Consider the following 27,234-nt stretch of genomic DNA (forward strand, 5'->3'; position numbering starts at 1 on the left):
CAGAGCCTTTGAAATTAGGAAAAAATGTTCAAATATGATGAGATAGAGAGCAAGGATTCAGTAGAAACAAAGGTAGAGAAGTGGATTAGCAAGTAAAACAATGCTAGGACTTACTTAAATCAAGATTCAAGTTCCAAATTTCTTACCTTTTTGTGGCCTGTTGCTGTAGGGGAAAAAATTTGGTTTCTGCAAAATTGAGGAACTAATACAGGGTGCCCTCCATCCTCCTATTCCTTATCGTTTTGTTTAGCAAGACTGTCTTGTTGCCAGTTGCTAATAAGGTTTGTGATGGTTTGGAGTTTTTTCTGAGCTAACTGATCTTTTGATTTGGGCTCTTTCAAGTATGTGATAGGATTGCTGTTATAATATGCAATAACCACAAGAATCTCATCGAGTTTTCTGAGGACAGACTGTCACAAGCCTTTTGTTTGCTTGTGCTGAGCTGGTACTTGGCAGCTTGTCTGGTAGCTCAGCCATTCTCTAAATTAACAGGTTGTTCTTTGTATTTGAAGGGGGATTGATGTGATTGAAGTGATTAGCATGTATATGCCTAAACAAATTGCTCTGAGGGAGAGAGGGGTCCAATCACAAAAACTGGATAGGTCCAAAGACCTATTAGGGTTGGAAGAACCCTGGTATGTTCAAGAGTGTGCAAAGGACTTGAGAATAAAATTTCAAACCAGAATATGATTGGAAAAATACAATTTACTCTAAAACCTTTGTTAATGAAAGTTCAACAATGTATTTTTGTTAAATTTCTTTGATGTAGATATAAGACATAGTGAAAAAAAAAATCAAGTGCAACAATTTCATTTTTGGTGATAGCAAAGTTGGGCCAATCCTCAGAGTGTTTGGGTTCCTAAGGAAATTGAGAGTCTATAGAAAAATTATCATTAAAGTGCTTAAATGCATTTTAATAATATTGTCAAGTGACTCAAACTTCCTTTCTCAGAGGACTTTGAGTCCACATGTTTTTTTTTTCTTAAGAGCTGGTGCTCCTGTCTGTGTGGACCAGCCACAGTTACCCCAAATCTTATTGCAGGACTTCATTGTGTTGGCAGGGCAGGAGAATCCTGTGTCCCACAGAATTTTAGAGTTCACCTGCTGGTTAAAGTCCCTTTACATTTCAGTATGTGGAAGAACCAGATTAACTGTTTACTTAGTCTTAACTAATATACTTACAAATACAAAGTCTAATAATAGAGGACTGGCCTAATTCTTTACATTTGTGTGCACACAGGTTTTGTTATTTTTTCCACAAGTGATGCCATGGACTTCATAAGATAATGGGAGGACCCCAAAAATGCTGGTTTTCACCTTCAAACTTCTTTTTATTTACGCATAGTAGTATATCATTGACTAAGATTGGCTTTTGAATACACGTGTAACATAAAACTAATATATTTTTTCTTTGGTTTTGCCTTGCAGTACAGAATTGGACAGCTGTACATGATCAGCAAGCACAGCCATGAGCAGAGTGACCGAGGGGAGGGTGTGGAAGTGGTGCAGAATGAGCCCTATGAAGATCCCAACCATGGCAATGGTCAGCTAACAGAAAAACGTGTCTATCTCAACAGGCAAGTGCAGTCAAACTGCTTCTCCCAACACAGACTGTAAGAAAAATTTGCAAGGAATGCAGGCAACAGCCTTTCTGTTTCAAAAGAAGATATTCCCATGAATACATGCTGCTTCCTGGTAGCCATGGGGAGGTGGGACAGAGCAGTGGCTTGAAATAGAGGAGTTGGCTGCTATTCCTTCTAGAGCATCTTCTCCTCAAGAAGGATTTATAACTTGGAGTTAGAGATACACTGAAAATCAGAACTTTTGTTTTCTTTTACACTTAATTGTCATTCTGTTTTCCAAAATTGTTGGGGAGGTGAGCCAAAAAACTGAACAACAAAACCAGCAAAGACACTCCCTCCAAGAAAAACAATACTGAACCATTTAAAAGCTTGAAGTTTCTCTCACCTCACTATCATGTCACAAAGCCAGCATTTTTGCTGACTGTATTCTGCCCCAGCAAAGTTAACTGACATTATGAATGACCATTGAACAATATCAGCTTTAAGACATGGTGGAAAATTTGGGAGTTTTCTCCCTGAGGTTCCATCATGTCTTAGAGTGAAGTGTTTGTCTTCCTGTGCTGAAATGATACTGCTGGGGATCAATGTCTCCACACTCACAGGCTGGAGATGTTCAGATATATATATATTTGTGCAATATGAGATAAATTGCACAATCTGTTCCCATTTTTACTACTGCTGATTTAATTGAATACCACTGCTTATCCTGAAGTTCTTTTTTTCCCCTGGACCTGTTTCATTGTATTAAACTTATACTCTGCAGCATTTTTGAAGTGGGCATACAAACATTGAGGCTATTGCTTCTACATTACAAGTTCCTCCTGCACTGCAAACCTGACATATCTAACCTTAATTCAGGCCAAATTCAATAACCAGTGATGCTGCACACACACAAACACACACAGACACACAAGAGTTCAATAATGTTTATCTTGCCAACATTTAATATCATTGTGATTGTGTTTTCTCACAGGCTAGATACAGGACCTGGGAAAAATCAATATATGTGTTCCCATAGTAGAGCTCCCACAAGTTGTGGGGTTTTTTAATATGTTTCTGGGTATTTCTTTCCTGCACATTAAAAATAAGGCTTTAAGCACCGAAGAGCATATTCAGAATTGTCACTTCAGGGCAATTCAGAATGACCACAAGAACCTAGAAGCCTTGTACAAACCATACTTGAGAAGCACTTGATTCCTGGCAGTGCAGGCAATGGAACACAGGATTTCTTAGCCAAAGATGGGTACAAACATTGACAAAGCAGATCTTTGTGCCTGCAACAACTCAGGACACTTACCTAAAGCTGTGGTGGATGTTTGAAGTCAGGTTCACTGAGTTTAATCATAATTCTGCACCCTCCATCCCCAGGTTTGCTATTTGAATCTGGGTGTGGTATCACAATGCCACCAGACATTGCAGTACTGCTGTAGCTTTGTGGAAAGGATCAGGAGGTTTTCAGGCTGCTGTGGATTTTGCTGGGAGGCCAGGATGTCTCTGGAGGATTTCACTCACAGAGATGTGCTCCCATACAGGATGTGCTGGAAACTTCTCCTCTGCCTTCTTTGCTGAGGAACACAACTTCCACCAGCACAGTTCTCTCCCTCAGCCTTTCTTCTTCCTGGGTCCCCTGCCCTAACAAACTTTGCTTTGCTCTATTTTGATCTGAACTTACATCTCTTAAAGAAATTTGAGACTGAACTTCATCTGGATGGAGGAGAAATAAGGAAAAGGAAAAAAAGCTAATGTGATCCTCATACCTGTGCTGCTGACCTTGGAAGAATTCATGTGTGTCTGTGACTGGGACTTGCTAGCAATTCTGAGTATAATCTGTGTTTTGCTCATAAAGTTATTTTTTTCAGGATGTTCTGTACTGGTGAATATAGGTAGACAGGCAAATATGCTAAAAACAACAATAACAAAAAAAAGTGCAAAATGAGCAGATGTATGTTTTCTAGTGTCATTATAACCTTAGTTATATTTAGAATTGTTTATTGCCTCTCTCTCCTGCTGGAGCAATGTTTTCAGAAGCTGAAAGTCTGCATCTTCTGGTATTTATAATTTAGGCATCAGAGCAAAGTTTAGCAGGGGTAAGGGAAGCATTTGTAAAATGACTGACAGAGGCTGACAAAATAAACAGATCTGATACAGGGAAGTCTATTATGCAGGATGTAAATACTGCTTAAAAGCCTGTACACAAGAAAGGTTTATGTAAAGAAAATAATCTAGTTTTGAGCAATGTCATGAAAGAGCAAAAGTCAATACACTTGGCTTTGAATCTGTAGATAATGTATTAACATCTGCATTTTGCCTCTGGACAAATAAAATATTTATATGTAGCCAGATCATGGTTAAATAAGCCTTAATGATCCCAAATGTATTTTCTTCAGAATTTTGCTAATATGGAAAGTTAATTTACTTCCTGCACACAGTTATCTAAACAGAACTATTTCAAACATTTACACTTGGGAAACTGAGGTTTGGAAGCATCTCCTGCAGTTCAGCACGGATTCAGTCCTGGCCTGGGTGCTCTGCTCAAAGCTTTGCCAGACCAACACCATTTGAACTGAGTTCCCCTAGCACAGGGATATTTGTGGTGTCCAAGGTCTGCTGTCCTTGGAATAACTAGTTCTGCATCTTTTCTTCCTGGCAGCCTTAGTGCTTGTAACTGAAGTCATTAAGAGAGGGTTGAAAGATGAATTATAGTGAACTTGCCTTTTTGAATATTCCTTTTTTCATCAGTTTTTTGGTACACTCTGTGACCAGAGTGCTGGAAATGAGAGATCCAGGAGCTGGGGTAAAAAAATGCTGCCACCCTTCCGTAATATTATTCAATTACCCTTTAATGATCCCTTCCCATGGTGCATCCATGTCTTTGATTTCTGATTCTGCTGCCTTTGCACCACTGCACTGGTGAGTTTTCCTGACAGAATGAGCTCTGAGCTGTAACATCAGTTCCATTAATTCTCTTCACTTTTGTTATTTACTCTTCCCATCAGCAAAGTGGGACTAATGCTGCCTACCAGCCTCACGAGGTGTTTTGAGTGATCTGTTAATTTTAATATAAAAGCTTCCTACTCAGGAATTGGTGTTGGTAGTGTGGGAACAGCTGCGTGCCAGGTGAGCTGAGCACCAGGCTTTCAGTGCTGGCAGAGAACATGAAGGAAGAAAAAAGGATCTGTAAGAAGAAATAATGGATTCGGGATGGAAGTGCACTGAAATCCCACATTTCCTCCTGACCTCTTGTTAGAGAGTGCCTCCCTGTGGCTGAGCTCGCGGTGCCACCGGGACACCTTGTTTGGCCTCACCTGTTGAGCGTGGCCAAAGGTTCCAGGCCCTGAATGCCCCAAATGAGCAGCCCCTCTCAGCCCACTCCAAGGGTGTTGCTCTGCTCCCTCTGAGAGAGGAGCACAGCTGAGGCAGAAAATGAAAATGTTCCTGAGGAGTCTGGATGTTGCTGTCTCCCTCAAACACCTCACAGATGATGGGCACGTTTGGAAGTGTAGAAATAGTCCTAGTATATTCCAAGTCATAATATATTCTGATAATATAAGTCATAAGTCATAAGATAGTCTAATTTTATATTTTCTTTTTACTTTCAGCAAACTGCCTAGCTGGGCTAGAGCAGTTGTTCCCAAAATATTTTACGTTACAGAGAAGGCCTGGAATTATTATCCTTACACAATCACAGGTAAGGAATGTGGCAGAAATGATTGCTGCTTTGTGGTTTGGGGATAGTTTAGTTTATCTTCAGAAGCTCCAAGTTATACATTGAACTACAAGCACCAAGTCTCTTTAACAACTGCTCTTGAACTGGATATATTTTTCACCTTATATTTACTGGTGACAGGAAATAAAGATTATACAGTAAGGATAGGTAAATCTGGAGTGTTATATCTATGCAATTTCTTGCTTGCAAAGAAAATATCAGGTGCTTGGATTCTGTCTGACTTGTGTCCTTTATTGTCCCTTAGACTTTAGTCAAATATAAATCTGCAGACTATCTGACACAATCATTTTTATTATTAATGTGTGTTTACTGTAAGGATCTTGCATCATTGTTTTATTTCATGTTTCTCTTTTTTTCTTTTCCCTCTTCTTTTTTTTTTTTTTTTTTACAAATGGACAATTGGAAATCAGAATACACAGTAAGTTTTTCTTCCTCTTTTTATTCCAAAAATAGAAAACTGATGCAAAATTTAGTAGTGGAATCCAATCAGATCCCTTCTTAATATAACTTATTTATAATGCATTCAATAGTGAAACCTTATTTTAGTTATTTGTTTAAGCAATTTAAAGGGAAATTTGAAGTAATTCTAAGGGGATCCTATAAATTATTTTTCTTTATCACTTCAAAATAATTTGATATGTTTTTACTTACTGACTCTAAGAAAAAACCTTCTATTAAAAAGGGTGAGGCTTTTAAGATTCCAGTTGTTACATGGAGATATGAGAACAGATTTTATTTATTGGTTTATTAACTTATAAAATGCTCATCTCTGGTATAGTATCTGGGAAACTGTACAATCTGTAGACAAAATTAAAGATAATCTGGGCACAGTGCCCAGAAAAATCATCTATTCCCTCTTGCATAGGCAAAATATAGCACATAAATCATGAGAAAAATTGTTTAAATATGCTGGCCTCAATAATAGCAATAAGTTTCCAGCAGCCTTTGGAAGGTGAGGAGGGAATGGTGAGGAGGTTCTACGTGAAGGGACCTTTCAGAAACTCCTCCTTTGATTTAACATGAACTTCTGACTGCAGATAAAACATAATGCAGATGTTTCTCTTAATTCTGCAGTGCTCAAAATGTTTGTGCAGATTTTTTAAAAGCTCATAAAGCACAAAGAGAAAAAAAAAAAAAAAAAAAAAAAGGGATTTTAAGGCTTAGATCTGAAAGCTAGAGACCCAGAGTTGCAACTGTAACAGCCAGGTTTGAAGGTTTGAAAACCCAAAGCAACCAACTTTGCTCTCCAATTTGTGCTACAGGTACTGATGAGGGACAGATTCTCAGCTGGTTTTGCCAGGAGAGACTTTTGGTAGGGTCTGTCAGAGTCCACATTAATTAAGGCTTACCTCTGATAGCACATTTAGGTTTAGGCTGGGAAGTTGACATTTGCTGTCTTGCGCTGATATCTCTCCATGGTAAATTTTTTCTTTAACTGAAAGTAAATTTAAATCTTTTCATGTGATTTTTTTTTTTTCTTTAACTGAGAGAGACAAGTGGGGATGATGCAAAGGGTGGTGGCAGACAGAAATATGTGTCTAAATTTGAAATGCAATACATTATTAAAGCCAAACAGCAGTGCTGTACTCAGAGAACTGAATCATGAGGTGATCTCTGTCTGAGCTGGTGAAACAACACCTGGTGCGGGTTGGAGGAAGGTACAGCTACAGAAATGTTCAAGAGCATCAGCAGAAGTGATTGCAGAGTTGAAGAGACTTGTAAAGAAAAATTAAATCAGTCCAGAAATTTGGAAGGTAGGCAAAACAATCACTAAGTGACACTGTAACTGCCTAGGGGAGCTGGGGACTAATTACCATGGTGCAAGGAAACAGAACTAGAAGTACTGGGAGGAGATAAGGGAAACTGTACTTGAGACAAAAATCAAAAATATGTATTAATGGAGCTGATAGCTATGAATTTATCTTCATGGAAAACAGAGACAGTGCCTTTGCCTCCAACTGTTGAATCTAGAACAAAAATGTTAAACATACCACTGGGAATAATTGCTATCCTTGTCTGGAATATTTCTCTAAATTTGATCTTCTGTATTCATTAGAGAATTCTAAAAGGAAGAGTAAGCCCACAGACATTGCCCAAAATATGTAAGATAGAAACTCTTTTCTTAAAGATCATAAATTATTTCTGAAGGGTCTGTGGGAAATGGTGAGAGTCAAATTGAGCCTCATTTCAAGGAAAACTCATTCTAAAGGCAGGCCAATAACTGGATAAATAAAGCATAATCTTATCAAGTCAAGTACGTTCTGCTCTGTGGTATGTTCACACCTTATTAACCTTGTAAATTCCACTCTAAATAAAGAGAAGGACCTTAAAGGCTCAGCATGTTATTTCAGTGTGTGTTAGTGGTTTGGAAGAGGATGTGAACAGCAGACTGAACCTTACTGACAGTCTTAAGGTTTTTTCAGTTGCAAAATATGTAAGCTGTTGAGAAATAGCATTCAAGCCCATACTCTGGCATTTAGAAATGCAGTATGGAATAATTTCATCAATCTGATTCTCCTGTGAATATTGTGGAATTCATAAATACGATCTTCCTAAAGACCTGAAATTAGGACACCTAAGAAAAAATGCTCATCAGGCTTTGAAAAATAATTTAGAGAATATTGTTCTGTGCCATGGTTGTATAAAAAGCCAAGAGCAATTGGATGCATGAAAACAGGAATGGAAATTACACTGTCATGATGTTAGTCCTCTCTAATCTGGATCCAGTTATGATGGCATCTGCTTTAAGCAATGGTATTTGTTACACAGCAACCCCCTAAATCTGGCAGCAAACACCACATCTGCTACTGGGTATTGACAACCATGTTAACAACATGTAAAACAAAAGCCACACTTGAGATAATGAATTTAACAGAACTATTGCACAAGTGATGCTTTTGTGAGGTGCAATTTGTGCTTTAGGGTCACATCAGGAGAGCATTTGCAAATGCACCTGGTTAAAGCTGCCATACAAAAGGCTTCCTCTCAGGAAGGTGACACATGGGGACTGTCCCAAGAAGTGCTGTGTCCTTGAAAGCTTCCTGCTGGCATGGAGAGGGAGGAGGAAGTCAAAAAATACTGTCAAAGCTGAAGCCAAAGGAAGTCATCCAGATTTGGGGGTACTATTTAGGGAATAAGATATTCCTGTGAAGTTTGAAGTCTTAGTGGTTGGGGTGTTTCTTCAGACCTGTGTGTGAGGAAGTGTCTTCAAGATAGACACTGGAGCTGCTTTGGTCTTGATCTTGTCGTTAGAAACCTGACAAGATATCCTGCTAAAATACATACTTAGGCTTTATCTGAAAATCCATTTATATTGGGATTAGGTTGATGTTAAGACAATAAACCTGTGATTTAGGATGCAGCAGAAATGCAGCCCTATAGGAGTAACTCCAGGGGATTCCACTCCATGAGCAATTCCAGGACTTGGGTGTGGTCAGGTGCCTCCTGCCCAGCTCCCCCCGGTGCTGGGGAATGGGTGCTGTTAGCTGCTGCCTTTGGAAAGAATTCCTTCACTAGTCAGGGCCTGGGGCCTTTTTCTCTTGGAGGATGGAGACAAGATGCCTTGCAGCTCTCAACAACCCCTTGTGTGCTTATCACAGCCTTTGCAAATATGTATCTTTAGTGGAAAATATTTATGCTATTCACAGCGGCAAGAACAACTGAACTTTCAGGAGGCTTTGTTTTTTTTATTTCTGAGGTTGCCCAGCAAGATTAGAAATAATTAACTAGAAAGCAAACTTGTGTCTACTGCAAACCAAAGGAAGAAGAATTGCATAGAACTAAGTTTCTTTACCTGCATTGGGATATTGTTAGAAAATAAACAGCACAGAGCAAATATCCATTCGACCTGCTCAAGAGACAGTGGAGATTCTGGACAAAAAAAGAGAGGAGCCTCAAGCAAACAAACAATCAGATCATGTTTGGTGACTAAACCATGGTACAAAATCTTCATGTGATTGAAGTCCACTGAAAATGAGCCAAAGTTTAGCTCTCAAGCTGGAATAGAACGTGGTTAGGAAAAATACAAAGAGAATTTAAGCAAACTCTTCTAGGTTTGAAGGTGCAGTTCAAGTGTTTACCAGGGATCAGTTCAAACAGATCTGCCTGACCTGGATGGCTTTGGTGGTGTTAGCAATATTTCAGTTCTGGGGCTGAAATTTAAAAACAGCTGGATAATTTTTTTGTGCATAATTTATAGTCAATTGTTAGTTTCACAATTATATAGACAAAACAAACATTAAAATGGCATTGTTTGCTCTGTGCAAGGAGGAGGAGCATTCCTTCAACATGACAATGTCCCAAACATCCTCATGAATAGAATATAAATCCAGAATATTTATGAAAGTCAGTTATGGAACAGAAAGCAGGAGACAACAATTCCTTTGATGATTTATCACAATGACATTTATTCTTCTAGAGCAAATGACTGAGGAAAATAAAATTATGTCATCTGGTATGTGTCAAGGCCCCAGAGTGAGAGTTGCTAAATGGTCCATTACTGACCTGCTGGTTTCTGATTACTTTTGAGAACAGGCATGTTTTGTGCTTCACTTAGCTGCTGGTTTATCCATGAAGTAAATTATCTGGAAGGAATGTTTTTGTATTGTTATTTTTATAATGAGATGACTTGAGAAGGAAAACAGTTGTTTCAGATAAACATTGCTGTAGAGTTTTTTCCTGTGTTCTCCTTATCTGATTACCAGCCCTTGAAATTTGGATCTAACCCCTCATTCTTCAGGGCTAAAACTTTTCTACAGCTTGAAGATTTTAAGAGTCTGCATCAAAAATGCAGTGCAAAGAATCCATACTGCAGGATTAGAGCCTAATGCAAAATTACTACCAGCATCCTCCCATCTTATCCCCCCAGCTCAGAAAACAGGCTCACTGATGCCATTGTCCAGGGAAAGCACAGATTTATTTCCCTTAGTAGAGGTTCCAGCAAAAGGAAGGACCTCCGTAGTATTTATAAGAAAAAAATAATACATTTTTTAGAGAGCTGCAAACCTGTATTCTCATTTAATAGCTTAATCCCACTGAAACGAGTAACTCAAACTGCTTGGGAGAATTCCCCTTTTTCCAGCACTGCCTTATTCCAAAGCAATCCAGCCCCCTCTCTGATGGATGGGACTGTCATTTCCACTTGTGCACGCTGCTTTTCACTTCATTTCTTCTTCAATAAGCAGGTTACTGTTCCCATGTATCAAAGAAAGAGATCCTAAGGGAAGGCAGAGCCAGAGATAAGAGTTTTATAGCCGTGGTGGCAACTTGTTACTCATCGTTCCATCTCCAGGTTATTGTATACAATACAAACAGTGGCTTTCTTCCTCAGCTTGTTTATGAGAGTTTTGCTCCCTTGTTTATTTTCAAGCCCTGTTTTTGCATTGTTCTTTTCCTTTCCACTCAACACCACTTTTGTTTGCTGTTTGCCACCTTCCTGTGCTTATCTTGCGTTCCAAATTCTCCTCCCTCTCACTGAGTCACATCTTCCAAATGCCATCACCCTGCCCAGCCCTTTCCGTCTATTCTCTCCCAGCCTTGTCACCCTGATTGATGCTGGTTTGTGCCTGGGTGACCTGATCACACAGCACTTCTGTCTGCAGCAATCTGAGGGGAGTCAATCATTCCCCATTGTCCATTTTCCAAAAAAACATTCAATATTCCACCTTCCATCACCTCACAGTCCCACATCCCCTTTGTTGCCCACAACAAAGTTGGGACTTCATTTCTCTTTCCCTGGTTCTTGATCTTCTATAAAGAAATGCTGTTGTTACCCCCTGAGTAGCAAAACAGTGCCCAAAAATTTTTAATTTAAAGGATGTGATATATGGGAGTTGCCCTATGGAAAAGATTTCATTTGCTTGAACACTCTAACCTCATTGTAGCAGTCACTTTGTCTTTAGGCTCCATGGAGATCACTCTCTAAAAATCCAGTTCCACCTGTGTTGTCCAAATAATGCATATGTGACCATAAAAAAAATCATCAGTCTGAGAAGTGGTGGAAGATGAGAGAGAACATTTACATGAAATGTCTGCCTTGCTGGGCTTTTATGTTAAGATTTAGGGAAATATGCTTCTGCTGCTTAAAAAAAAAAAAAAAAAAAAAAAGTGGGATTAATTTTTACTGTGCAGAAATAACTGCCAAGGATTGTGGATTAATATTCACAAGGAACAGGAGAGGTGAAGAGCAAGGATGAGGTCTCTAGCAGGTCTTTGAACATTCTGCAGGCAGGATCCACATGGAAAATGAAACTAGCTGCAACAGCACTGATGAACTGGCATGCTCACACAAAGCAGGTTTGAAGAAGTCTCTCTCAGACCAACATATTTGCTGATAACTGCAGTAATTCCCACAGCCACCTCAGGTGTAATTACTACACAGAGGTGAATTTGACAGCCCTCTGCATTAAATGAGTGTCACAGCCTGCATGTGTTTGTCTCTTTAAGACTTTGGCGAGTGTTTTGGCACACTTCCGTCCTACCCTGTTCTTGTAAGTGTTGCTTATTGCTATGGCAACGCTAATCAATCATCGTGCTAAAAATAGGCCTTGCGTTTTTCAAGAGGTTATATGTAGGGAATTGCAAGTGAAACTGGGGGCTGTGCTTTCCATATGCTGCTCTCATTCCCTTCATTCTAACGTGGAAATACCCCTGCTCATGCTGGTAATTACTGGTTCACTCTCCTGTTATTGCACTGATGCTCTCTTGAGCCTTAAACCTCTCCTGGCTCTTCCAAAATTGAGGTGCCAAATATAGAAAGTTTAGGAGAACAAACAAAAAACCCTGAATATTCCCCTTATTTGTTTTTGAGTGTCATAGGTGTGCTAGGGTATAAAAATTTTTAAAGGAGTTTATAAGACATCTAAAAAATCTGGAGGTGACAATACCTAAGATGGCTCCTTTGAGAGCTTTTCACACAGACACCTTATCATTGAAGACACTGGGACTGAAGATTTTGAATTATGCTGTAGAACTTAAGTTTAATTTCAAGTTAAAGATTGAATTTGCCACTATTTCATTCCCAAGAGGAACCTTGCAAGCTGTAGAGGCAGTGAAATGGGGAGCTGGAAACAGTGCCCTGTGCAGTCCTGTGTGTGTGTGTGCTCGGGATCGATCGCCTCCAGGTCAGTGCTGGAAGAACACGGGCCCCAGAGGAGGCAGAGCAGAGAGGGAGTGGTGCTCAGAAGAAATAAGAATCTCCTAAAAGGTTTATTACCTACTATTCACTCCCCAGTTTGTTTCTGACTGTTGCATAACAATTTTAATCCCCAGTTAAGTAAATACGCCGCCACTTGAGGGGGAAAACCCAACTTTTTGCACGATGAATAATAGTCTTTTGGATGATGCATAAACAGCTTTCTGGTTCTGCCAGAGCCCTCTGCCAATTAGTCAGAGTGCAGCTGATGAATCATGAGACACATTCTGTGAAATGTTCAAAAATTTGAACCCTGCTAAGTGTTCCTGTAAGGCAGCGAGACCCCCCACAGCTGCTGGAGCAGTGGTTGCCTGTCAGTTGAGTTTCTGAGAGAGATTTTTGTGGTGGAGGATTTCTGGTGAATTTGAATTTTCATTTGGGGTAAACCCATGTTGCCATTTATATTCTCAAATTAGGTTGTTACAGTTCTCTCCTTCATGCTAAACACACAGGGAGGCTGCCTGTGGGTGGCTTTACAGAAAGTGGCTCTCTAATGAGGTGGCTTGAGGTAAATGGCACCATTCTTCTATGCTAGTCTAAGGAACCTTGGTCTTTTCTTAATGCTTCTTGTTGAAATACAAGGTTAGAAGATCTCTTGTTTTAATTAGAGTTTAGATTCTGGGTCACAGGAATCACAGCTAGACTCAAGCAGGGATTGCTGAGTTGCTCCAGGCAGCCCAAATGCAGCCTCACGTTCAGTACATGGAGCGGTGACATTTCAGTGTCATGACCTGACTCACTGCTGGCAACCTCCTGACAGTGATTGAAAATAGCAGCCATTGCTTTAATACCAAGGTCAAAGGGAAATCTGGCATTTGGTCTTATTCATAATTCCCTCTGAAACTGCAACTGTGCTTCAGATAACAGCATGAAGGGGGTTCTGCCTTCCATGGCACCAGACCTTGTCTCACTTGTTTTTTCGACAAGGATTGATTCTAGATGTGCTTGTTGATAGTGGCTGTCCTGTGATCAGAAGGAGACTGAACAATGATTTGTTGGGTGATACCCAGTGAGGGAGGGATGCATTTGCTGCAGTCTCCAAGGAGCTGCCTTAGATTTCAGCTGTTGCACTACACCTGGCCTCCTAAATGCCCTCTTCCCCTACTCACCAGCCCCTCCCTTGAGGAACTCTCTGAATGCTTTCAAGCCTGGACTTGGACCAGCAGCAGTGTGAGCACTGAGGTGTCCAAAACCCTCCTTGTATAACCTGGATGCACAGCCCCTGGAAGAGTCATTTGCCATAGGGGATTAGTGATGCATCACACAAGGAGCTGGCAGTTAATGCAGGGAAAGCCTTGGTGACTAAAAGGAAAGATGCTGAACTACTGTCATTCAGAGCTGGTTAGACAGCTGTTCTGTCTGCCTCTCTGAAAACTTGCTTTGAAAGAAGAACTGGGAAATGATAAATAAAATATATTTGAAATATTTATTATGATGGGATTGTATTGCCTAGTATTACAAATTCTAGCCTTCATAAGCCAACTAAGGAAAGCAATCCTCAGAAAAATAAATTTATTCCCATGTAAATACAGAATATTAATCTTATTAATCTTTAACAGGAAAACATTGGTGTATTTTTCTTTTTTCTTTTTTTTAATATTTATTTGGATTTAGTAAAAATAAATTTTCACAGGGGTTCATAATCCATGAATTCCATATTAATTTCATTAATAGGAAGTTATGCTAAAATTATTTCTCACCAAAAATTAAGAAAAAGCCCTCACATATGAAGGCATTGCTGTCTCTTTGGTCAGGACCTGCATCTGGTGAAGAGTCCTTGGGTTTTTCTACATGGGGATAGACTGGTCTATAATGAGGGACATCCAGTTGCTCTCAAGATCTTAGTGAATTGAATTTCTAACAAGACATTCAGGACATTCATACTCTTGGGCATAGTGAGCATGAAAACCATTACATCTAATTATTCCAGACTGCTTATACTGATTTATTTATATCTTCATTATAATTTTCAGCTTTTAGATAGAATCTCTGGATCCCTCCATAATCACCAAACCTTTCAGGTTAATGTTCTGGGAACTTTTTTTCTTGAAGTAATCTGAAAAAAATAAGAAAGATGATACCAAAAAGGATGTACTGAATATGTCAGCTGATGAAGCAAGGCATATTTCTTGTGTTAAACATATTTTTCTTTTGTTGCAGTGTTCGTTTTTGCCTAAATTCTCCATTCATATAGAGACAAAATATGAGGACAACAAAGGAAGCAATGACAGTGTAAGTATGGCGCCTTGTGCAAAAGTCGATTTAATCCTTTTTGTTAAGCACAGTCTGTCTGGGGCCTGGAGGTCTCTCAGTTTGGGAAAAAGGCCCCATCAAATTTGTGACTTTGCCCCTCCCTGGGTGTCCAGCTTTTGAGCAGCTGCAGAGGAGTTACCTCTGAAGTACCAGGAGATGAAAGACTAATGTACACACCTTCCTTTCTGCCTCTTCTATCCTGTTTGTTCCTGCTCTAAACACAGCATAATTTACATATGGGAATTTAGATGTGACAAACATTTATGGAAAGTAAAAAAAAGATGACTGGGGTTTTTTTGGTGTGCTTGTATGGTGTGCACTTTCTGTGTTTCACATTATTATCTCTGAATGAAGAGGGTTGAATTCCAAGGAGGTGTCAGGAAGAACAAACAGAAAACGAAACAATGGTCAGAGATGAGAGCTCAGTAAGCAGCCTGGGGAACAATGGCTGTGCACTTAGGTGATGCTTTTGGCAGTCACTTCCCCGAAGTTAAAAATGTTCAGAGTTAAAGCTTAGGGATGAGAAGGACAATTAACTATGTAAAATCCTCTGTAGAGGAAGGGTGGGAATGAGCAGCCAGCAGCTGCTGATCAGAGAGGCTCAGGAGCAGAAGGCAGGAGGTCAGTCAGACTTTGCTGTGCAGAGAGCAGAGCAGAGTCTGCTTTTACCTTGGAAAAAATAAGAATAACTTTCACTAAAGCTCAGCATGTAAAGATTGAACCCTTGGGTTCATACACAAATATGTTTCTTCCTGTTTCATTTTGGCATGCACTGGTTGCAGACTTATGGGAAGAGGTTTCTTGTAGGCATGAAACAAAGTTTAAATGTCTGGAAATTTGATCTGTAAAACAGAGACCCAATGATGGGGTGTTTGAATTCATTCTTGAAAAGGAAAAAGGCAGGCAAGCAGATTTTAAGGGGTCTGAGCACAGCCTTCCAGTGTTTTGGGGTGTCCCTCCAGCAGCCTTGGTAAGAGGAAGGTGTTCTGTTCTCCAGGTGGGAGGTACATTTCCCTCAACCCCCTGGGGCTGCCTGTTCACGAGGCTGACAGCTGTTGCACTGCTTATGGCAGAATAATTACATGTACAAGAACAAGGTGGAATTTGGAATGATGCTTTTGGCATGCAGACACTTTCCCACTGGGAACATGACAGGGATCATCTATTAACCACCAGATACCAACCACTCACAGTCGCTGCCTCTCTAAGTCAGAGCAGTGTGTGAGTTAAAAAGTGTATTGCATTACCAGCTAGATGAACATTGTGTAATTTATGCACTTTTTAATGTTCACTTCTGCTTTTTGGCAGCACTTTAATTCAGAGCAAGCCCACACCTTTGGTTTTGGGAGGGTACAGACTAATTTTCTGGTGCATTGTAATGTCAGCAGTGAGCAGACATGGGCTGCTGTCTGACAGAGGAAGAACTGAAGCTATTTAAGCAGAGTGAATTCTTTCAGTGTGTCAGCTTGTGGCTAAAATACTGTGAATCAAGCCCTGAACAGTATCCAGCCAGGGAATTCAGATGAAAGTGGCACAGAGGTGGGATACTCCAGTGATGTAAATCAAAGAAACTCTATTCTGCTTGAATCCAGCTCTTCCAATGTCATTTTTACCAGACTGCCAGTGGGGTAATATCATATTACCTTTCTATTGCAGCACCTGAATCACAGACTAAGCCAGTGTTTGCCTAGATTAAGAGATTTCACTGACCCCTGCTTGAACTGAGGAGGAGAAAGAGCAGCTGAATTAGATGGTAGCACTCCAGCCCTAATTTCCCTGATTTTGTAATCCTGAGAGCTGTGCTGTTCCCTGGTGGGAAGACAGTAAACAAATGGAAGATCTACATTTTTGTGCTCCCATGACCTTGATCTGGGACCACAGACATGACTGGTACAGCACTGAAATGCTGGAAGGTTCCTAAATATGGAGAGGCTTCTGTTAATCCAAACACCTTGGAACTAGGAGCAGGAGTCAACCTCATTTCCACTGCTCAATGGGCAGGCTTAAACCTCCCTTAAGAACTTGCAAAGTGCATTTCTCCTTTGTGTCAGACAAGTTTAGATTAAATGTCACTGTTTGTCTGGGTAGAAAACAACAGGAAGCATAGCACCCATTCCTATAGATTTCCATAGATACACTGTATTTTCCTTCATTGCAACTATCAGCCTTGTCTGATGAAGAAATAATGAATCCAAAAAAAACTTCAGTAAATTTTGCAGTTGTAATGCAAAATAGACTGAATGAATATTAATGTTTCAGTAATGAGGGCAATAATACACATCTGGTTTTAACTCAGCTATTTCTCAATGTATTTTTTTAGATCATAGAGATTTTTTTAAATCTTTGCACTCTGATCTGTTCTTCATTTCCATACTGTCTGATAAAGTAGATATTGATTGTGAACAGCAATACTTAGGCATAAGGATACTAAAGCTAATTCCACTGATCCATGGAAGAAAGCAATATAAATGGTCTTGGGTTCCTGTCATTTGGTAGGCTGGGATGTTATTAGAATTATTTCATTTAACATGTTGTGTTGTCTGGTATAATTCTACCTAATTATTGCAATATATCCTGATGCAAAGTTCCTACTGATCTTTCTTCCCATTTGGCATGACAGAAGATAGTAGTAATACTAGTGAAAGATGGTATCTGGTCTGGAATCTGATTTTTCGATATCTTAGAATACATTTTAAGCTATTTTAAATGTGTTAAAGCATTCTTGTTCCAATCTGTTAAAGTTTGCAGTTGATTTGCACAAATATAAATACTGACAGAAAGAACAATGGACAATAAATGTCTTTATTTAGGCAACCTTGTGTAGTAGTGCAGAACCATAAATCCACTGAGCTGTGATTTCAGTGCTCAGAGCAGCTGATTTTAATGTATCCCATGTAGTTGTTCCATGGCAACTCTATTCTTAGAAAAACAGAGCCAGTGTTGGATGAGCATGTGAGTACATCAAATATTGTCCCTGCTACCTTGTAGCTTTACAGCTTCATTAACACTGTCAGAAACTGGACCAGTGAGTCAGGCCCCTCACTATTTCCTCGTGCAGATCTTTTCAATTAGAAGTGAACTTCTTAAAGAGAAATTTTATTTTGATTTGACTTTTATTTTACATTACAAAATTTTTAAAAATGTGAATGTTTTATGAGATGGAAATGACATGGGAGGTGGCATCTGTAGAACCCCTGAAATTATTGCTTCCCTTTGTACCTGAGCTGCTGCTATTGGCAGTGCTGGGAGGGGGAAGAGCAGGTGCCTACAGCCCAAAGCCTCAGTGTGAAAGGGCACAGCAATCACACCCTCCTCCCAAAGCAAAATTTGCACTTTGGGAATTTGAATATAGATAGATAAAGTCTGTATTCTGCATATTTAAAACATAAGGGACATCCTTACAGAGAGAATTCTTACAGGTATCTACTGAGTGAAATGGTAGAAATGCAGGCCAGGAGGGTGGGAGGTACTGCTTGTGTGTCAATAAATAGGGTGTGTGCCTTCCATGAGAACACTTCCTTAAGCTGGTTTTTTATTTGGACAGGTATTTTCTTTCAACAGTCCATTGACTGCTCAGTATTTGTGTCACAAAGCACTAATTCAGTGGAACTGTCATCTCCCTCTCACTCCTCTGCCATCTCTTTTTCTTACTGTCTCAGTGTGCACTACAGACACAGGTTTTGGTTTTTTCCTTTTCGTGGGGAATGCACCAACTGTGCCTTGCAATCAGCTGTGTTGATTACAGGCCACACCATATGGCTGCAGTGGCTGCTGCAGTCAGTGCCCAGCCATGTCACACATGGCAGAGCCACACTGTCCCTGCCTGTCACCCTCTGCTACTGGGGAAAATGTCTGCAAGGCAGCTGAAGGGACAGCAAAGGCAGACTGGGGACAGACACTGCTCAAGCAAATCACTGAATCACAGAGACATTCAATTTTCCTATTTGTTGCACAAGGATCATTATGTTTGACTGATTTCTGTTGATTTGTTTTGTTTTGTTTTTTAGTCACAGAATTAATTGCTGCTGATATTTGGGCAGTGATTTTTTTGCCATCTGATGGTGTCTGGGGAAAGCAAAAAAAAATACAGCTTGTCAAATAATTCAAAGGTTGTCAATAATGAAAATTCACTGTATCTAAAATTTCCTCTGCCTTGCTCTTCGTAGCAAAATATTTTTCTCTGGAAAACTCAGTGTGTGCATCTTGATGATGAAACTAAAGTAAAATAAATTTCAGACATGGCAGCTAACAAGAAAATCCATTTCTACTTTGGTTGAGTTTAGGGTGTTTTTTTCCTCTATTTTAGTCTCCTATCTTAGTAATGTGGAACTAGGTTGTAACAAACTTGAATATAGCACATGGAAATTAAATGTAAATTCACTATTTAAGGCAACTGCCATGAAACACTGATTTCAGCTGAAAAGGATTCAGCTGTGCCCTGGTTTAACCTGCACCACAAGATCTCATTCTGGAAACTGTCAAAAGGATTGCTGGGCATCACTCAAAATATGGCAAAGTGAAAGCAAGGGACACTTTTAGGGTGATTTTATTTGCACCTGGACTTTTCCTGTATGGTGGTACTGAGTATCCCATAATTTGCAATGAAAAATCATGATTTTATAATGCTTTCCTCCCCTCTAAGAAGTCTGAAAAGATAAAGGCAAGCAAGTGGAAAGGTTGGTCTGAAATTTCCTCCTGAGGGAAGAGCTCTCTTTGTTGAACTGCAGATCCTGTGTCCCAAGCACATATGGCTATCACAGAACATATGACAAGGCCCACACTGACAGAGTGTGAACAAGTGAGATGGTTGTGCCTCTACTTTTTCATTTTTCTAAATGAACTACTGAAGTTATGCTGTAAATCTGGCACTTGAACTGGATGTGACTTAAAAAACTAATCCCAGTAAATATTATAGATAGTCTATTGAGGTCTTGGAAGCACAGCTACTTTGACATAATTACATAAAAATCCAGTTCTCTGTCCAGAAAGCACAAATCTTAATGAGATATTTTATAAGAGATGGAATAATAGGGGAGTCATGACATAGAGATCAAAAGGAGCAGGGAGCAAGGCTGCAGATAAATATATAACTGCCTCTCCCACTCTGTGGCACACAGGGATATTCCCAGCCAGTTCAGGGAGCCAAATTTTCTCTTCTCAAAGACAGATTCAATCTTTTTCCATAGAAAAATTGCTCCCAATTATGCATGTCCACATAAGTAGTTTTATCCCATGAACAGGTTTGAAATTGGTCAATTCTTGTAATCTTTGCCCAAATAAATCTCCAAAGGAAATTAGGGAGCTGAGGCTGGAGCATGACTTATTGAAAAGTTACACACTGAATAAACTCCATGGGTCAAGTTCTGAGTTCTGAGGAGTTTTCCATCAGAAAAGTGAGAGCTTCAGTGGAGCAGGTGACACAACCTGCTCAAGGTGGGCAGCAACACACTGAGGAGCAGCCAGTGGTGCATGGCAATCTGCAGAGATGAGAATTTCAAGGTAGAGAGTATATCTTGTGCATTTTTCTAATGCAAAAAAGGAATTATTTTTGCAGTCCTCACCACAATTACAGCCCTGCCATGAATTATCTCTTTACAGCCTTTCTGACCACAAACTCCTTGTGTTTAGGCTGGGAAAAAAATGCATTTTGTAGTACTGACAGAGCCAAACACCTTTCCAGCTGGTAATCCCTGGGATGGTTCCTTTGCTCTTGAAGATGGAAAACAAAATCACAAGAGAGAATCATGTATTATGAAACAAAGCCAAGCCAGAGGCACAGATGTGACTCTTGGAGTCCTGGTGGTGCAGATGAGTGAGGAGTTTGCCAATGTGGATGGAATAAATTTCTACATTCTGCAGAAATTGGCTTTATGCTGTTTATACCCAATCCAGGTCAGCTGTGCAGATTGGCCAGAAAGTTATATTTTAGATTAACTACATCTGAATAAAATTGAAGCCAGCAACTTAGCCTAAACAAAGAAAAAAATAAACAAATATGAAAAAATGCTTGCAGAAAAGAGGATATTAAATTTCTCATCATATCCTAACCTGATTTTCTGTTCTGACTGTGGCTACCAGGAGAAGGGAAGTTGCTAGCAAAGCATGTGCCAGGACATGTTCTGGTAGGGCAGGAAGGAAACAAAGGAACAAAATTTAAGTTCACCAGTACATACATTTCTGCAATATCCTGCATGAGCTGTTATTCTTGAGGTTCTGGAATCACCTGCCTGGGGGGGAGTTGTACTTTTCTTTTGGTTTCTGATTGGTTGATTGGTTAGGTTTGAGGTTGGTTGAGGGGGATTAGTGTTTTGGGGGGTTTTTTTGGGTGTTTGTTTGTTGGGGTTTTGTTGTTGTTTGGGGTGGGGGGGGGGGTCTTTTGATTTTGTTTTTATTGTTTTTATTTTTTGGGTTTCTTTCGATTTTCACCAGCAGAGACCACTGACAGTCATAAAGAAGACCCAGTTGAAACCTTTCTCCCACTTTCTGTCATTCTGTGGGTGATGTAGTCTAAATCATGCTGAGTTTTCATTCCTCTTAGGAAAGGGAAGTATATAAATGTTTGTTGTAAGAAAGCTGGCACGTTACTCCCCCCAAAATAAACCCAAAACCCGTGGCAAAAAGGCCACTTCAGTCTGAATGTTGCTCTTTGTTTTCCATGTGGTTGTGTATTTTAATCTCAATTAATTACTTGGCTTCTAAATGTAAAGCCTGTCCAGTTCTTTCCAATATAATATTTAATAATCTATCTTCTACATCATCTTCTTAAGGATACAGATTGTTCTCACCATTCAGTTTCTGCACATTTGCAAATACAGTTGCACAGATTGGGAGCCTTATGCTTCTTTTTGTGGCCTTTAATCTTTTCTTTTAAAACTTTTAAGTTTCTTTAGTGTCTTTGATCCCAGCCACAATAAACCCATCCTCCCTACAGGGTTTCAGGCAATCCAAGATTCTGTGGCTAAGAGAGGCAATAAGAGAATTAGAGCTAAGAAAGAAATCAGTCTTGTTCTCTAATGACTTCTTATTTTCAACTGCTGATAGAATGAGAAGATTAAATCTCTAGCTGCAAATCTTGTGAGGACAATCTGAGAAAGGGAGAAGCATAAATGATTAGACAACAAGTTCTGCTGGCAAAGGGAAGTAAGAATGTCATTCAGCAAACTTCTGGAATAAAGGAAATGGTCACAGACAGCCTCGGCAGCAAATAAGGCATCGTTGAAATGGTTGAAAAATTCCTCCTGGTTTTGACAGATTGGCAAAGGCATCTGTCACCCCCACTTCCATCACAGCATTTTAAAGAGAGGAAAGGAATTTAGAACTATTTTCATATGAGGTGAAATATGTGGATCAAGTCTGGGACAGAGCAGGGCACGTTTCTTTGGATAAGATACTGGGTAATAATCTCCATTTAGGCCCTTGCATATGGGCAGAGATTTGCATGTGCTTGAATTTATGGGGCTTGTGCCTAAACCATGGACAGATTCAAAGCCTCAGCTGACCTGCTAATGTCCTTTTAAGTGCCATTTCCATTATTTTAGAGAGATTATGGTGAAATGCATCTTCATCAGGGGCTGCTCTGTATTTCTGAATTTGTTTAGGAAAAAAGCAAGTGAGGAAGCTTATAAAAGGTGACCTATATTATATATATAAAAACAGAAGTGATTTACACCAATGTACCCAATCCAGAGAAGGAGCACTACAGGACAAGGGCTTCCCTTCAAAGTTCCACTCTGTTCAAATAATTAACATAACTTTTTTGCAAAACAACAATTGGAGAAGGATAATAATACAAATAAAACCAGGTTGGAGTTTCTCAGTTCTTCAGCAGTTGCAGATGTGTGAACATGTTACATCCAGTTCAGTGAGCATTCAGTGCTGCCTGTTTTATTCACTACCAAGATAAGTTAAAATTGTAGAGTCAAACTTCAGCTTTTCCTGTATTTGAAAGACAATTTCCTGAGCAATTTTCTTCCTACCAGCTGGTTCCTGTGTTCCCTGGAGTCCATTGCTCTTTTTGAATGCTTTAAATGGGCAGCCCCAATGCTTTCAGAAATAATGAAGTAGCATTTCTGTTACTAAAGAGTTGCTGGCATTTTGTATTTTTAACTGTTCCTCTAGAATTTAATTAAATCAAGAGAGCATTCAGTGCATTTATTTAAAAAAAAAAAAAGAAAGAAAACAAAAATATTTTTGCTTCCTGGAAATATCAGCTATAGAACATTGTGCCCTGAAGGAAAAAGCACATTGTGAGCTTATTACTGATCCTGACAGTGAATGCACAACTGCCCTGAATTTCATGGCACTAATTCATGGTAGCCTTTTAGCTCAGCGCTGTTTCCAAGTCTCAGAATCATGAGGAAAATGTATTGCAGACACAGTGTAAGTCACATGGGTCACTGAGATGCCTAAATAATTAAATTATGGACACAGGCACAGAAGGATACTGTGCTGGAGCTGCAAATGACCTGGATTTTCAAAATATCTCCATCGTTCACCTTGCACAGAACAGGAGGCTTGCTGTTCCAAACAAGGTCCTAAAGGATTGAAATGTGTGTGCATGGACGGGCTGGGGAAGCTTGTAGCTTCCACTGGGGCAGTTCAACCACAATTTTGATTTTCAGTGTAACACACCTCGGACTGACAGTTCCCAGCAAACACCTGCACATTGCTGCAGTCCTTAGAGGCGGGAAACCCCCTGAGACCAGAGTTGGGTTTTTACAGTGACAGACTCTAGTACAAAGACTGGAGAATACAGTAAAAACAATCCAAATTGTTGACCTTACTGTTTTTAAGCAAAGTCTCCATTCCAAAAAAATCCAAGTAAGAGCAGCAGTGGGAGCAGAAAGTGCTGAACACGATGTGAGCAGTAGGGTGGAGAATGTGTTCCTGCAAAAACTCGAGTGTTTTACACAAAGCTGTTCAGGCACAAGCCTAAAATACATTCTGTGGCACAAGTCATTGAAACTGCTTGTAACAGTTATTCCAGGTGGATTTTGTGAGGGTGTTGTTCTGTAACAGCCTTGAATTTCTTTAACTCTTGCAGATTTTTGACAAAGAAGCTAAAGATCTGGAGCGAGAAGTCTGCTTTATTGACATTGCCAGCGATGAGATTCCCGAGCGCTATTACAAGGAATCAGAGGTAAGAGGCAACTTGGCTGGGAACTGGTGAGGGAGGGAAGGTAAGAGGCTTTAGAAGAGCCTGCATAGAAATCAAAACCATTTTATTTTTGTATAAAATCTTGCTGGTCAGTATTATCTCAAGAGCCTTTGGTCAGAGGGGAAGCAGCCAGCAGCCTCTCTGTCTAGATTGCCCGACGCTTTCTTTTGCAGATGATTCTTTGAAATGCTTTCCTACCCTTGTCAGAACACACCCTATTCCAGACCCTTGATATTCAGCTGAATTAGTCCAAACTAGAAAAGGCCTTTCCTTTGCATGATGAAGCTCAGAGAAGAGTTTGCAGATCTGAGCACTATCAAACACCCCTGCTGTCCTTACTTGTATCCCACCCTGACCAGTGAGTCCTGCAAAGTGTCCAAGCCCAGCAAAGGACAGATGTGCTGCAGTGACAAGGGGCTGATGCACAATTGCTCGAAGGGAACAATGTCACAAGACCAAGAGGGACTGGAGCACACTGCAGACTGCAGCAGATCTGCCAAAAAGCATCAATGGCAGCAGGCAGAGTCACTCAGAAAATTCCCTCGGAAATTGCTCCCATGTATATTTGATGGAGCACATCTCTGAAGAGCGTGCTTCTTCTAGGTCAATGCAATTCACTGCTTGAAATCAGCAGCCACCATGCAAATGAAGATGAGGTCTCAATGTTTTAATCTCAGAGTTGATAAATGATGGTTCACAACGAGCAGCTAGAGAGGAATGATCAGATCTATGCTCGCATTTAATTTTGGAGATATGATTTGCCTCTGGAGCCAAGTCTATATTCATAGCTGGCAGTGAGTATGGCAGCTGTTTAACTATCTAAAACGAGACTACATAATCATTTTTAGGATAGAAGTGAGGACTTGCCAAGGAATATATTTCTATACTATAGGAGACATGATTTTCAGACTAAAAATATCGAGTACTTTTTATCTTCCATTTATATAGATCCTATTTTGAATGTTATGTACAGGTCATAAACCAAAACTGAGCCTACAGTAGAATGAAAAGTAATTTTATGACTTTCTTTAGATAATGAAACCTATCTGTTTAGTACCAAAAATTATATAACACCTCATAAAACACCTTATTGGTCCCATCATCTTATCTGAGCTCCACGGCTTCTGGTTCCATTTAGGAATGAGCTGCTAATGGAACAGGTCAGCATTTGACTGTACTTTAAAGAAATCCTGTGAGGTTTTTCATCTCATTCTCTGCACTTCAGAAATTGTAAACACAAAGGTGACAACCAGTTTTGCAACTTTCCTGCTCATTTTTAATAGCCAACTATTAAGCATAATTTCCCTGGGATTAATCTCCTGATACAGAAAAACAGGCTCATCTTAAAGGAGAAAAGCATTTCAGAGTCTTTGTGTTGCTATTTCAAAGACAAATCTAAAAACCAGATTCCAAGTGAAATGGAATTTTATATGGGTTTAAACAACAAAAATAGCCCAGCATCTGTTGTTTTTTTCTGCACTGATGGATGATTTTTCTGTTGATTACCAAATTCTGTTTCAGAATTCATACAGAGCAGTAAGAACACCTTTAGTATTTAACTGTGTACATGCCATAATTGATAGTGAATAATAATTGAAAATAGTGGATCTTCCAAAGTTTACAAAGTGTGGGGTTTTTATGCTACCATATGATGAACATGAAGCCAAATTCCCATTTCTGATGAGGCCTCCTTCATAATTTAGAGACTATGAAAAGATTTTTTTATGTTTGTAAATGTAATTTCTGTCTGCTTTCAATCAGAACAGTAATTCTATTCAAAAGAGAAAGGGTTTGTGTTTCCCAAATAACAGCTTCAGATAAACCCAGTTTGTGTAAGCTTTTGAAAGGTATTGTAGTTGCACTAATAACAATAATTTGGCTGCTTTAAAATCATATAATCTGAACTGATACGAAGTTTAAAGATTAAAAGGAAGGTGCAATCCTCAGGATTTAACAATTAGATCCCACAGGATAAATGTCCTGACTCCCATCCAGAAGGACCAATGAGAACAATTTTAACTTCAGGCATGTCAGTAATCTCTTCATTTCAGTGGCTCTTTCACAGCCTTAAAATAAAGCAAGTTCTTTACCAGGGTCAGCATGTTTGGCAGCTTCTAGAAATGAGCTTTAGTGTTCTTTACACCCTGATGAAAGCTCATTCCTCTTCAATTAAAAATACACTTGAGATTTAACAGCAAATGTCATTATTTAGCTGTAATACTGCATACTAGAGAGTGGCTTAAATAATTTAAAGCCTTCACACACTACTTTCTCTGCTTGCTCTGTGCTGGGACTTGAGTCTGATGGTAGAAGGACAAAGCCACTGTGTCCTCCCACCTATGATCTAAAAAACAGTTTTTCAGTTGTCCTGACATGAATTTTAAAACCAGATTCCATTTTCATTTCCATAATAGTGATTCACACATAAAAAGACAAAATATATAAATAATCCTTGTATGTAAAATATTCCATTTGAGTTGAACAGCTCATTCTCACTGGTGCTGAGAGAGAAAATGTGTTCCACGAAAATGTCCAGGCTGAAGGGAAAATTATTGAATTCAACTTTGTGCATATTTGCTTTTCTCTCCTTCTAAATACTAACTAAAATTGAAAAGTGAAGAATCCAATTAGCTGGAGGCTTAAGGAGAGCTGTTGCTTCACTGCAGGACACTTCAAGGGAGGGACACTGAGGGATGTGTTGAACAGAATCATCCCAGTGATTGGGATGCCCTTAAGGAAGAAGGGCTTGGCAGTGTGCACAGGGGCTGAAAGCACCAGGTCAGTAGTGAATCAGAAGGCACTTTTGGGAGCTCTTACAAACACTTACAGACTCCAGCTCTACTGTGGGGCTGAGCTGATTTCTGCCTTTGTGGAAGGCTGGAGGAGGTGAAACTGCAGCAATTCAGGTATCCTAAAGCTGGTCACCTCCCTTTAAGTTCATGACCATCTACAAACTCCATTGTGAGGTAGCCACATCTCAAATACAGGGCTTTTTTACACGTGTGGGTCTAATCTTTCAAGTTTTGAGAAGCTTATATGTGAGGTTCCAAATGGAGAAGGGTTAATTCTAGACCCCAGCTAACAAGTTTGCCTGTTTGTCTGTAAGGAGCCATGTGTTTTCCAAACCTGGATGTACATATTGCATCAGGTACAGAATTTTGTGTTTCTGTACAGAGAATGTACCAGCCAGGTAAGAGTGGTTGTACATTTTGTGAAGTCATTTCCTTGTGACTTTAGCATCAATGAATATGTAGCACCAGCTATATAGACAGATATATTTGTCTGAAATATAGAAAGGAACAAAGCTGAGCTATGCTGAGGA

At 39.6% G+C, this 27,234-nt stretch overlaps 1 protein-coding gene across 2 annotated transcripts in view; it reads left to right on the plus strand.

Moving 5' to 3' along the window:
* Nucleotides 1-27,234, plus strand: part of PITPNC1 (phosphatidylinositol transfer protein cytoplasmic 1) — a 78,650-nt gene that overhangs the window by 35,306 nt on the left and 16,110 nt on the right. For both annotated transcript variants that reach the window (XM_084218504.1, XM_084218505.1), the window contains exons 2-6: nucleotides 1,429-1,577; nucleotides 5,183-5,271; nucleotides 5,721-5,728; nucleotides 14,663-14,734; nucleotides 23,799-23,894. In XM_084218504.1, the coding sequence (XP_084074630.1) occupies nucleotides 1,429-1,577; nucleotides 5,183-5,271; nucleotides 5,721-5,728; nucleotides 14,663-14,734; nucleotides 23,799-23,894 (414 nt within the window). The remainder of the gene's footprint in view (nucleotides 1-1,428; nucleotides 1,578-5,182; nucleotides 5,272-5,720; nucleotides 5,729-14,662; nucleotides 14,735-23,798; nucleotides 23,895-27,234) is intronic.

Source organism: Fringilla coelebs, assembly GCF_963513975.1.
Source record: "Fringilla coelebs genome assembly, chromosome: 19".
NCBI classification, from domain to species: Eukaryota; Metazoa; Chordata; class Aves; order Passeriformes; family Fringillidae; genus Fringilla; species Fringilla coelebs.